General features: G+C 35.7%; 1 protein-coding gene across 1 annotated transcript in view; it reads right to left on the bottom strand.

Moving 5' to 3' along the window:
- The window catches only part of LOC128030179 (CUB and sushi domain-containing protein 3), a 231,452-nt gene that overhangs the window by 154,219 nt on the left and 64,547 nt on the right, over positions 1 to 12,686 (bottom strand). The window contains exons 11-14 of the mRNA XM_052617664.1: positions 10,661 to 10,782; positions 7,574 to 7,677; positions 3,717 to 3,829; positions 3,421 to 3,603 (exon numbers count right to left, since the gene is read on the bottom strand). Of these exons, the coding sequence (XP_052473624.1) occupies positions 3,421 to 3,603; positions 3,717 to 3,829; positions 7,574 to 7,677; positions 10,661 to 10,782 (522 nt within the window). The remainder of the gene's footprint in view (positions 1 to 3,420; positions 3,604 to 3,716; positions 3,830 to 7,573; positions 7,678 to 10,660; positions 10,783 to 12,686) is intronic.

Genomic DNA, 12,686 nt, shown 5'->3' with positions numbered 1-12,686 from the left:
CGTACCGAACCGAAAGCGTCGTACCGAACGGTTCAATACGAATACGCGTATCGTTACACCCCTAATATATATATATACACATACATACACACATACACACATACATACATATATATATATATTAGGGGTGTGCATTGGCACTGCCCTCACGATTCGATTCGATTACGATTCACCAGGTAACGATTCGATTCAATTCGATTCTACGATGCATTGCGATGCATCAAAATTCTACTGCACACAAGGCAAATTTTTCATCAGTCATGAGGCAATACAAGCAGATATTAAACAACAGATTTTATTGGCTGCTATGTGTCTCCTGTATTTTTGACATAAAAGTTATTAAATTAAATTAAATGTAATAAAATAAAATAAAATGTAATTAAATAAAATGTACTAAATCAAATTAAATGGTACAGGGTATTGGATATGGCATTTTCATACCTGAAAATGAAAACAATCAAAATCACTGCTTTCAGTGCTTTTTTTTTTTTTTTTACACATAGTAAAATAGCAGCTCTAAGACAGGGCACTTCCTGAAGTCCTGTGCAAATATTAAAATAATAAGTAACACTATTTTAACAACAACCACCCAGGAATAAAAATATTCAGTGCAACAACACACAGTAACCACTTATTACTGTGAAACTTTTTTCAAGTAGTTAAGTAAAGTGCAAATTATTCTCAACAAAACAGCAGCTCAGCAGCTATATGACAATCACAATTATATATGCCTGCCCCCTGATCCTACCATCACATCAGCTGCATACAATCGGTAGCTTATACCGGGGCTCAATTGTTTCAAGCATGTGGCAAAACCCCACATTTTCTACCACAGAATAGGGTCGTAGATCCTTCGCTATAAAACATGCCACCGATCGTGTCATCCTCTTTGCTCTCTGGAAGTTGTGTGGCAATGTTGATCAGGATACCAATGATCAACATGGTTCGTGAAGTTAGCTGTATTGCCAACCTGCTTAATTTTAGTGTGGCAGATTTTACACACCGCGTAAGACGTGTCTAGTGTCCCATTCACTTCATAAAATCCGAAATGTGCCCAGATGTCTCCGCTTTCCAAGCTTTGGGCGCGTTTTTTATAATCCGTCTATCACGGTCATCTCCCTCCGCCTCAGCTATCTTGCTTGTTGTTGTTGTTATTCTCCCGGAACCGGAAGTATTTAAACTTCACAACTTTTTTGTCCGCCAGAAAATAAACAGTGACATAATCGATTATGGCACTTTGCCGCATCGATGCTGAATCGTTCATGCCCCGCATCGCGATGCATTGCCGAATCGATTATTGTTGACACCCCTAATATATATATATATATATATATATATATATATATATAAAGTGAAAGTGAAAGTGAAGTGAAAGTGAAAGTGACATTCAGCCAAGTATGGTGACCCATACTCAGAATTTGTGCTCTGCATTTAACCCATCCGAAATGCACACACACAGAGCAGTGAACACACACACACACACTGTGAGCACACACCCGGAGCAGTGGGCAGCCATTTATGCTGCGGCGCCCGGGGAGCAGTTGGGGGTTCGATGCCTTGCTCAAGGTGGTATTGAAGTCATGGTATTGAAGGTGGAGAGAGAACTGTACATGCACTCCCCCCACCCACAATTCCGTCCGGCCCGAGACTAGAACCCACAACCCTTCGATTGAGAGTCCGACACTCTAACCATTAGGCCACGACTTCCCCGTGAATAAATATATATATATATATATATATATATATATATATATATATTAGGGGTGTAACGGTTCACAAAATTCACGGTTCGGTTCGATACGATACACTGATGTCACGGTTCGGTTCGGTTCGGTTCGATACGTTTTAGATACAGCAAAATGTAAAAACATCTCAACTTTTCAGAATGCCGCAAGCGCACCGCGGGTCATGTGACAAGAACCAACCAATCAGCTTCATCCTTTCCCGTAACAAGGTTGAGAGCTCAGCCAAGATGAAGGAACAGCTGATCATAGTTGTATATGGATTGCAATTTTGAAATAAATTTAGTAGCAGAGCTACTGCAAGCGATTTTTAGAGCTGCAAATCCATTTATCCTTCGCTGAAATTTCCGCGTCTCATGGAGAGAGCACGTCATTGTTGCTTAGCAAAGACAGACGCCTCATGAGCGCTTCTGCCCGAGCGCTTTGGAAAGGAGGAGAAAGACGTGCTTAGCGTTTTCCACGCGTTTTTAGGAGCGATATGTGAACGGCCCCTAAGGCGCTCGCTCACTCAGCACGCGCTGAAGGCTCGTTGCAAAATGTCTAATGCATTTAACAGACCAGAAATATAAGATCCTAAAATAACCAACAGGTCTGGTGTTTGGGTTGGATTCCCTGTAAGCTATAGTGTCTAAATGCTGCAGGGATAGTTTGCTGCGTGCATGTTTCTCCTTTTTTTCGTCTTTTCCCAGATAGTACTGACGCATATATCCCAGATATTCCCGCTGGTGTTTTTTTTTTTTTTTTTTTTTTTTTGTATTCCCGCTGGTGTACCCTGTCATGTTGCAGATGCGACATACCGTTGTTTTTTTATCCACCACTCTCTTGCCATCACCATTATAGCTTAAAGGGAATCCAAAGTGCACCCAAACACCAGACCTGTTGGTTATTGGGGGATCTTCTCATTTCTAGTCTGTTAAACGCATTGGCTATTTTGCAACGAGCCTTCAGCGCGTAGTGAGTGAGCGAGCGCCTGCTGAGTAGCCTAACATAAACATATAAGATGGTGTTTTTTTCTTCTTCGGGAGTGTCAGGGGCGTTGCCTGTTACGTTGTTTGGGTTATTGGGCTACCTTGTTGAACGCATATCATTATATTTCTATCTCTCTTTTTTTTTTTTTTTTTCCAAATATAATTAATTACTCCAACGAACCGTTCGGTATACATAATGCGTACCGCGTACCGAACCGAAAGCGTCGTACCGAACGGTTCAATACGAATACGCGTATCGTTACACCCCTAATATATATATATATATATATATATATATATATATATATATACACACACACACACACACACACACACGCACACACACACACACACACGCACACACACACACACACACACATAGCTTCTGGTAACCAGGGTTATTGTAGTAACTAACTCCATAAATAAAATAAAATAAAATAAAATAAATATATATTTTATTTTATTTTATTTATGGAGTTAGTTACTACAATAACCCTGGTTACCAGAAGCTTGAACTTCAGTCTCTTCTTCATGCAATGATATTCTTAATTTAGAGAAATGTTTTTGGAGCTTGACAGTATAAATCACCCTCAACTTTCATTGCCTGAATGAGAGGGAAAAAAAAAGCTCAGATGTTTGGTTTTGTTAAAAAAGACATTTAGATTTTGAAGCGCATAAGTAATGATAGAGAAGCGTCTAGCAGCACTTACATATACAGATGGGGATGTTAGCAGACCACTGATTGTTATTCTGACAGGAAATCATTTTTTCACCAATGAGCTCGAATCCGAACTGGCATTCGAAGCGCAGCACGTCTCCGTTGGAGAAGCCCCCGCCCTCTCGGAGTCCATACAGAGGGATCCCAGGATCCCCACAACTTTCCTTGTCAATTTCTGTAGGTAGGCGAGAGAGACGAGAAGAGAGAGAAAAACAGCAGTAAAGCTTCTGAGCCAACAGAGTGATTTATGTGGGCACTCTAAGAAGCTGAGGCAGAGAACAGACTCACCTTTATAGTTGATCTTAAAGCCAATAGAGCCCACACTTTCATCAGACTGCAAATGCAGCCACATTTGATGGGTCATACTGACGATGAGGTCAGGGACGAAACTGCCCGTTAACCTGTCCATGCAGAGTGAACAAAAGAACATAAGAGTCTGTGAGTTCAGAATACAAAGCACTAGGCTGGCGGTATTATGCTATAATAATGCTTTCAGATGCCAATACTATGGTACTCTGTTATATGGTACAGTACTGAATAATTACTATATTTAAACAAAGTGGGATTTTTATGGCACTCAAAGATTAGGGGGCGGTAAGATTTTTTAAATGTAATATATATATATATATATATATATATATATATATATATATATATATATATATATATATATATATATATACAGTACAGACCAAAAGTTTGGACACACATTCAAAGAGTTTTCTTTATTTTCATGACTATGAAAATTGTAGAGTCCCACTGAAGGCATCAAGGGCTATTTGACCAAGAAAGGAGAGTGATGGGGTGCTGCGCCAGATGACCTGGCCTCCACAGTCACTTAACCTGAACCCAATCGAGATGGTTTAGGGGTGAGCTGGACCGCAGACAGAAGGCACAAGGGCCAACAAGTGCTAAGCATCTCTCGGGGAACTCCTTCAAGACGGTTGAAGACCATTTCAGGTGACTACCTCTTGAAGCTCATCAAGAGAATGCCACGAGTGTGCAAAGCAGTAATCAAAGCAAAAGGTGCTACTTTGAAGAACCTACAATATGACATATTTTCAATTTTTTCACACTTTTTGGTTATGTATATAATTCCATATATAATTCCACATGTGTTAATTCATAGTTTTGATGCCTTCAGTGTGAATCTACAATTTTCATAGTCATGAAAATGAAGAGAACTCTTTGAATGAGAAGGGGTGTCCAAACTTTTGGTCTGTACTATATATATATATATATATATATATATATATATATATATATATATATATATATATGCTTATACCAAAGTTGCAGTTATTTGAAAAAAGTATCTATTTATATACGTTATACTGTATTTTATTCCTGTGATGCGCAGCTGAATCTCAGCATCATTCCTCCAGTCTTCAGTGTCACAAGATCATCAGAAATCATTCTAATATGCTGAATTGTTGCTCAAGAAACAATTATTATTATCATTATTGAAAACTATTTTGCTGTTTAATATTTTTGTGGAAGCTATGATACTTTTTCTCAGGATTCTTTGATGAATAGAATGTTCAAAAGAACAGCATTTTAATCAAGTATTCTGTAGCAATGTAAAAGTCTCTACTATTACTTTAATTGAATGAATCCTAAATAAATAAAAGAAGGTTTTTCTTTTTTCTTTTTTTTTAACACCCCAAACCTTTGAATGGTAGTATATATCCAACAATATAATATAATAGCCATGGTATTTATAAAATAATAATAATAATAATATTACCAAAAAACATTCAATTAAATAAAAAGTACTTTTGGAAGTGTCCAACTTAAAAGATGATATTACCCTGGTATTATGTCCAAAACATAAGTAATTTTAGTAATGCTGTAGTACTTTTTTTCTATTTGAATTCACTTTGTGTTTTCATGTATTTCAAAAACACCATGGTAGCATCCAACACCACAGTATTACCATGATGCTTTTTGGGGTTTTGTTTTTAAATCATAGTATAACCTGTCAGGATTATAGTCTGTTTTGGTTTAGGTTTTTTTTGGCATTTACTCTATTCCAGCTGGCCTAATTTCTTGGTTAGTTTTCTAATTAGTCCCACACACCTGTTTCTATTCTCCTCGATAACTCTCCTTGTGTATTTATGCTCCGAGTTTCCTTTGATCCATTGTCTGGTCTCGTTTACGCATACTATTATGTGAATGTGCATTGACTTCTGTTATTTTTTCCTGGATTATTAAAGTATTTTCTAGAGCCATTTCTGGATTGTGAGTGGTTGATATAAACATTTCCATGGAACATTTCCAAAAACAGGGTTTTTGTATTTTACTGTACTTTTGAGTCTAAATCATACTGTCAGGTACTTCAAAAATCACTACCACAACCCACAATCCACAACAAGCATGTTACAGTTCCAATGGTGCATGCCAACATGTGCATTACAGACCATGATTTTTGGACACTGTGCTATAATAATTCCATGGTACTTTTATGCAAAAGTGCTAAACCAATTTGACCAACACAAACCCGAAGAAAGACATTTATTGAGCTTTACAGCATGTATTAGTTCTCTGGCAGTGAGTCTTTTTTTTCCTTGAGGAACACTCCGTGAGCATTCAGTGGATCGTAGCTGGAACAGAGCCAGGCAAATGCACCGGAAAACAGCACAGACCGTCACCAAAGTGTGTCTGCCCAAGATACCTGGAGACATACGGCTGACGGTCAGAAGAGGTGGTGAGGGGAGGTGGATGGAAAAACATGTTTGTGAGGGAGAAAAGTACAGACGGAGGATTTGTGCCTGTGCAGTTTTATGGTTTTATGGCTGTCATGCTGTTGAAAATGATAACTGCTGCAAAGCTGAACAAAATGCAAGATAAAAATAAAAATAACCTCTGGAGTCTATTAAAGTTGGACATTTTAAAGTGGTGGGGGGTCTGGATTTTCTTTGGTCTTTCAAAAATAAAAGAAATGTAATGTAGTATGCAGATATACACCAGAAACGAGTGGCATGCCACAACTTGTCTAACTTCAGCACTTCATTTTCTCTATCTGTCTGTAATAAAATGATTTTATTCACAAATCGCATGTGTGAATTGCGTGCTATTCATTTTTATTTGTTATACATTTTTAAAATGTGTATGCATGGTAAATGGATAGTAAAACTAAATTGAGACTTGTTGGTGCAAGAAAGAAATTTAACTGTGAGAAAAGAGACATAATGGTCCCTAAAAAAATATTATAGCTGCAAACTAACGGTTGATGTTAATTATTCAAAATTATTTTAGTTTATTTATTTTTTACTTTGTTTTGCAGCTAAAATACAATATAAAAATGTTTTAAAAGAAGAAACATATACTTAAGAAACCAAATTGCATAATATATTAAGGCCTTGGATTTAGTATATTTCTCTCATTCTATTGGCAACCAGTTCTTGTTTTAACCATGAATACAAATCAGTGAAGTCTACAAACAATTTACTGATCAGAAAGGACAAATATACTGAGTTTAAGGCCTTCATTTCTTATATCTTGACATACTTCACATATCTTGAGCATATGTTGTTTCTCAAGTAAATTTATTGAGGGATTTGGGATATTGTAACTAGAAAATGAGATAAAATACTGACTGAGATTATTATTATTATTATTTATTTTTTTTGCGATGTACAGTACAGAAGACAATCATGCAACTTCACAATAACATTGAAATCAAACACTTGCATGATTGTTTGCTATGAATTTTATTTGTTACATATTTTAATGATGTTATTGCAAGGTAACTGGTCATGCAAAACTAAATTGTGACTTGGAAAGTGAAAAAAATGGCATTTAAATTCCATTTAAAATATCCAAACATTCTTAAAACAAGAAACATTTATTTGAGAAACCAGATTGCATAAGATATAAAGACCTTGAATAAACTTTGATTTTCTTACTCCACTGACAAACAATTTTAATTAAAATGACGGAGGTTTATAAAACAGTTTGCTGATGGGTAAGGAAAAATATAGTTCAAGGTCTCAAAAGACTTTGCATATCTTAAGCATATTTTGTTTCTCAAGTAAATTTCTCTTGAGATAAAGATGCTTCTGGAAAACAAGACTGAAATGTTTTTGCAGTGCAATACTGCAAACACTCATGTCAAATAACTTCAGTAGATCTCTGAATCTTACACTTGTATGATTGTTTTCGAGTCGCCAACCTCTCCACCGTCTCCGACAGTCAACGTATCGTATCCCAGCTCCAAGTCGAACTCTTCGAAGTTGATTTGAATAACCTGCGATGGGAACAAAATCACTGAATTAGCGTTAGAAGTCTTTGTAACGGAACGCCACTCGAATCAATGAAGCACCTTGACCGGAGGGATTTCTCCATATGCTCTCTGTTACGGAGAATGAGCAGTGTGCATTTCACATCGTCTTAATTAAGTTTCTCAGAACTAGAGCGCTTCAGACATCATCAAATATAAATGATACACACTATTCTCAATAAATAAGATATTCATGAGCTCACCGGGGCCAGCACTTGGCTGCAGCGTATGTCGCCTGTATGTTTCAGCTCATTTGCTCATACCCTCTGCGGCCCCATTGGAAAATTCAGCGGGGGCAATGCATCAATTACCCAACAAATCATTTGCACAGTCCAATGGATGCTGAGTAAAACAAATTTCTGAGAGTGCTTTCAATCAGCGGCTCTAGCTCGCAAGTAAACATTGGAGAGACGTGCTCCGCTTGTTTCGTGTTATTTCAAACAAACGCTCACTTGTACATTAACAACGCACTGTTTGCATAAACACCCCCCGGGTGTGCGTTTGGAGACAGCGGGGAGCTGCTGTTGTTCACTTTTAGTTAGACACCATGAATACCTGCCTCCTGGCACTTTTAATGTACACGTACATGAGGTATATGGGTGCTTCCTCAGTGACTGCCACTTCTATGTCTCCTGGGTTGATTTTTATTAAACGATTTTAACTCGGCTTCTCTTTGTTAAATGAAAGTCACATTAAAGTCTTGGAAAGTTTTCACCAAGCCTTCTTGCTGCTTTTCAAATACTCCTCTTTTATGTTGTCCCAAAACCAGACTTTTAAATATTAAAATATGAAGAAAAAAAAAACATTCACAAAATATAAAAAAAAAAACATGAATTTGTACACGTCATAAAACTTTCAGCAAAGAACACAAAACAAACCATTAGAATATGCACACTACATTTTTGTAAGTTTGGGGTCAGTATGATTTTTTCAGGGGTTTTCAAAGATATTTCCAAGACTGTATTTATTTGATCATTTACTTGATCAAAAACAATATTGTGAAATAGTAATTTAATATACTATTTAATATATAATTTAAACCTGTAAATGTGATGACCAACGCTGCATTAATTTGATCAAAAATGCATTAAAACAGTAATATTCCCCCCCCCAAAAAAATTATATATATATATATATATATATATATATATATATGTATGATTAAGAATAATATTTATAAATATATTGATGCATTGCAGTTTAAATTGTTTATATATTTATTTATTAATGACATAATTCTCTTATGAGATGATGTATAAACACCCATGTGCTATGAAGAAACATCCACATACTGTATGTGTGCACAGCTCACAGGAGATTCATACAGCTCTTGCACTGATATGATTAGTGCTTACTAATGAACACAATCAGGTAACCATAAGAAAGTCCTGCTTAACTTCATATATTAACTTCATTTATTGTGTTAACACAATAATAATGCCAATGAGCTGCCCATGGGTCTGCGGAAAACGCAATAAAATTTGAACTTTGCAATTCTGTCGGGTGAAGATAAATGAGGCAATAATGTTATGCGTGTTAGGGCTCATTTGCATTTCTCACCAGAGGAAAGCTCAGATTTAGCAGCAATTGAGGACACAAATCAGCTATTTGCTGGTTGTTAATAGCCTGGCATGAAATAGATATATATAAATAAATAAAAACTATGCCTGAAATGTGCTGTCTGCGGCAAGACCTCATGGAAAGAAAAACGGTTGACTCAGAAAAACTACAGTAAATTGCATACATTTTATACATATAATAGCTAAGAATCTAAATCAGAATTGCATTATTTGAGGTGCTGTAGGGGAAGATGATGTTTGCATTGATGAGATCTAATCTGTCTTGCACAATGGGGCACAAGAGTCAGGAGAGCGATTTCAGTCATAATGTGAAATACAGATACCCCATCAGGAACCGCTCACAATGGCAGGTTTACACAGGTTTAAAAAAAAAAAATAAATAAAATAAAAAACCTGTTAAACACAGTAAATGGTCACATTACCTTAAAAGATATAAACGTATGTATATACATTATATAGGTTTTTAATACTGTAAATTAATATTACAGGAATGTCAGAATCATGGTTGGAATCTAAAATAAAGAAATTACATGACTGTAAATGCCTTTTTTTATTTACTTTTAAAAACTATTTAAAAACCAAAACACCCCATATACATATATATAGTATTAAATGTGTAATTTTTAAATACAAGATATTGACATTCACAACAAAAAAAAGCCTTTGGTTTAATTCAATAAAGTAAAATAATATATAATTAAATATTTTTGATAAATTTATATTTTTAAACATTTCATACTAAAATAATGGTATTACTAAAAATGCATTTAAAAACTTGTTTCAAAACACCTACAGCTACTAAAGCTATAGTGAGCATTATAAAACTATTTAAACATTTTATTTTATTTATTTTTGTTTGTTTATTAAATGTGTAATTAAGTATTAGATATTGTTTTCATAAAAGAAAATCATTTGATTTGATTTAACAAAAAACAACATTAAATGTGTATTTATTTATTTTTTTGCTAAATTAATATTACATTTATATTTAAATTGATATTTCTGCTAAATTAATATGTATAGAAAATATATATATATATTTAACAAATAAAATATATGGCAATACAACTGCAGGCTTCCAACAGCGCAAACCTAAAGAAAAGCATCTCGAAAAAAAGAAAAGAAAAATGGAATCACTGTAAATTATTTTAAAAAGTGACCATGGTTTGAAATACCAAAACACCATATTTACTATAGTTATAGTTTTTGTAAACCAAAAAAGAAAAAAAGAAAAAGTATAAAATCACATTGAAACTTTATTATTATGATTAAATGTCATTTTAAGATATAAGATGATACATGTTCATAAAAAGCTTTGGGTATTGAGTCAGATATGGAGCGCTGTGTGTGTCTGCAGGTTATTATTGTACCTTATTGGGGTTACTGGCAGTGATAATCCAAACACACTGTGAGTTGCTCTCATACTGGATGGGGAAATTAGGTGATGTAAACGTTCCTGAAGGGCCAAAGAGGTTCATCCCACATGTTTTCACTGCAAAATACAGAAATACAGAGAATAACTCCTTTATAATGAATAAGAACAGGCAAGACAAGCCAGATTTATTTCTGTAGCATTTACATATAGCATTTCTACAACTAAATTCTGGCAGCAGCGTTCTGGATGATCTGCAGCTGTCTAATGGTTTTCTTGGGATGGCCGGTGAGGAGACCACTACAATAGTCCAACCTGCTGGTGATAAAGGCATGAACAAGTTTCTCCAAGTCTTGACTGGAAACAAAACATCTAATTCTTGCGATGTTTTAGATGATAAAATGCTGATTTAGTTACTGCTTTGACATGACTACTGAAACTAAGGTCTGTCTCCAGAATCACACCAAGACTCCTGACTTGATTTTTAGTTGTTGAACCCCTAGAGTAAAGGTATGCATTCACCTTGAAAACTTAATCTTTGTTTCCAAATGCAATTACTTCAGTTTCCTTGTTTAACTGGAGAAAGTTCTGGCATATCCAGCTGTTAATTTCATCAGTACATTGGCAGAGGGAGTCAATGGGGCTGTAGTCATTTGGAGATAAGGCTAGGTAAATCTGGGTATCATCAGCATAGCTGTGATAGACAATGTGGTTCTTTCTCATTTTTTGACTTAGTGGGAGTATAATGGGGCTAAACAAGAGCGGTGCGAGAACTGACCCTTGTGGGACTCCGCATGTTATGGACGTCCCATTAGACTTATGCTCTCCTATACTCACATAATAACCTTTCCCTTCTAAGTATGACCTGAAACATTTGAGTACCATCCCAGAAAGCCCTACCCAGTTTTCCAGTCTCTCTAGTAGTATGTTATGATCAACAGTGTCAAATGCAGCACTGATATCTAGTAGCACCATCACTGATATTTTGCCAGAATAAGAATTTAAGAAGATATAATTTATTATCCTAATGAGTGCTGTCTCTGTGCTATGATGCAAGTGGAAACCAGGTTGACCAAATTGTCCAGGTATCCATTTGAGTTTAAGTATTTGTTCAGCTGATTAAAGACTACCTTTTCAATAATCTTGCCTATAAAAGGACGATTTTATATTGGTCTACAATTTCTCAAAATGGTGCTATCAAGATTGTTCTTTCAGAAGGGGTTTAACAATTGCAGTTTTCAGGGAGTTTGGAAAAGTCCCAGAAAGAAGGGAGGCATTCACCACTTCTAAGAGATCTGCTTCTAAACAGTTAAGCACCCTTTTGAAAAAATGAAGGCCATCTTTATAGATGCTATAATGAATTTCAAGTTTCGGCTTCCGCCACATCCTCTCAGCTTTCAGGTCAACTGAAGATCAACAGAGTCTGCAGAAATGCTTGGTGTTGAAGATATAGCCTTCATGTAGTTTTTCTTTGTGCATTACCTATGTGAATATTAAAATCCCATGCAATAGCAGAACAGTCAAATTTTGAGGAAATCATAGATAGTATTTCTGTGAACTGTTCAACAAAGGCTGGAGAGTATACTGGAGGCCTGTAAATAATGATAGACAGAATGCGTGGAGCACCTTTCAACACGATGCCTAGATATTCAAAAGACAAGTACTGACCAAATGACACTTGCTTGCCTTGATAAAAGTTTTAAATAGAGCAGCTACACCTCCACCTGTCCTAACAGTCCTGCAGACACTCATGAAAGTAAAGTTAGGAGGGGCGGTTTCATTGAGGATCGTTGAACTGCAGTTTTCATCAAGCCATGTTTTGTTTAGAAACATAAAATCCAGGTTCTTTGTGGTTATTAAGTCACTGATTAGAAATTATTTATTTTTTTGTGAGCATTGCATTTAGTTTATACAGCAATATTATATTTCAAAACTGTTATCAGTATCAAGAACCAATGGTATTCATTTGTAGGATCACAGGACATCAGTAGATCAGATGTCTGGTATAATCCTGCTCAGAGGCA

The sequence above is a fragment of the Carassius gibelio genome, chromosome A16 (assembly GCF_023724105.1).
Source record: "Carassius gibelio isolate Cgi1373 ecotype wild population from Czech Republic chromosome A16, carGib1.2-hapl.c, whole genome shotgun sequence".
NCBI classification, from domain to species: Eukaryota; Metazoa; Chordata; class Actinopteri; order Cypriniformes; family Cyprinidae; genus Carassius; species Carassius gibelio.
The sequence above is the reverse complement of the archived record's forward strand: the minus strand, read 5'-3'. Positions and strand labels throughout refer to the sequence as shown.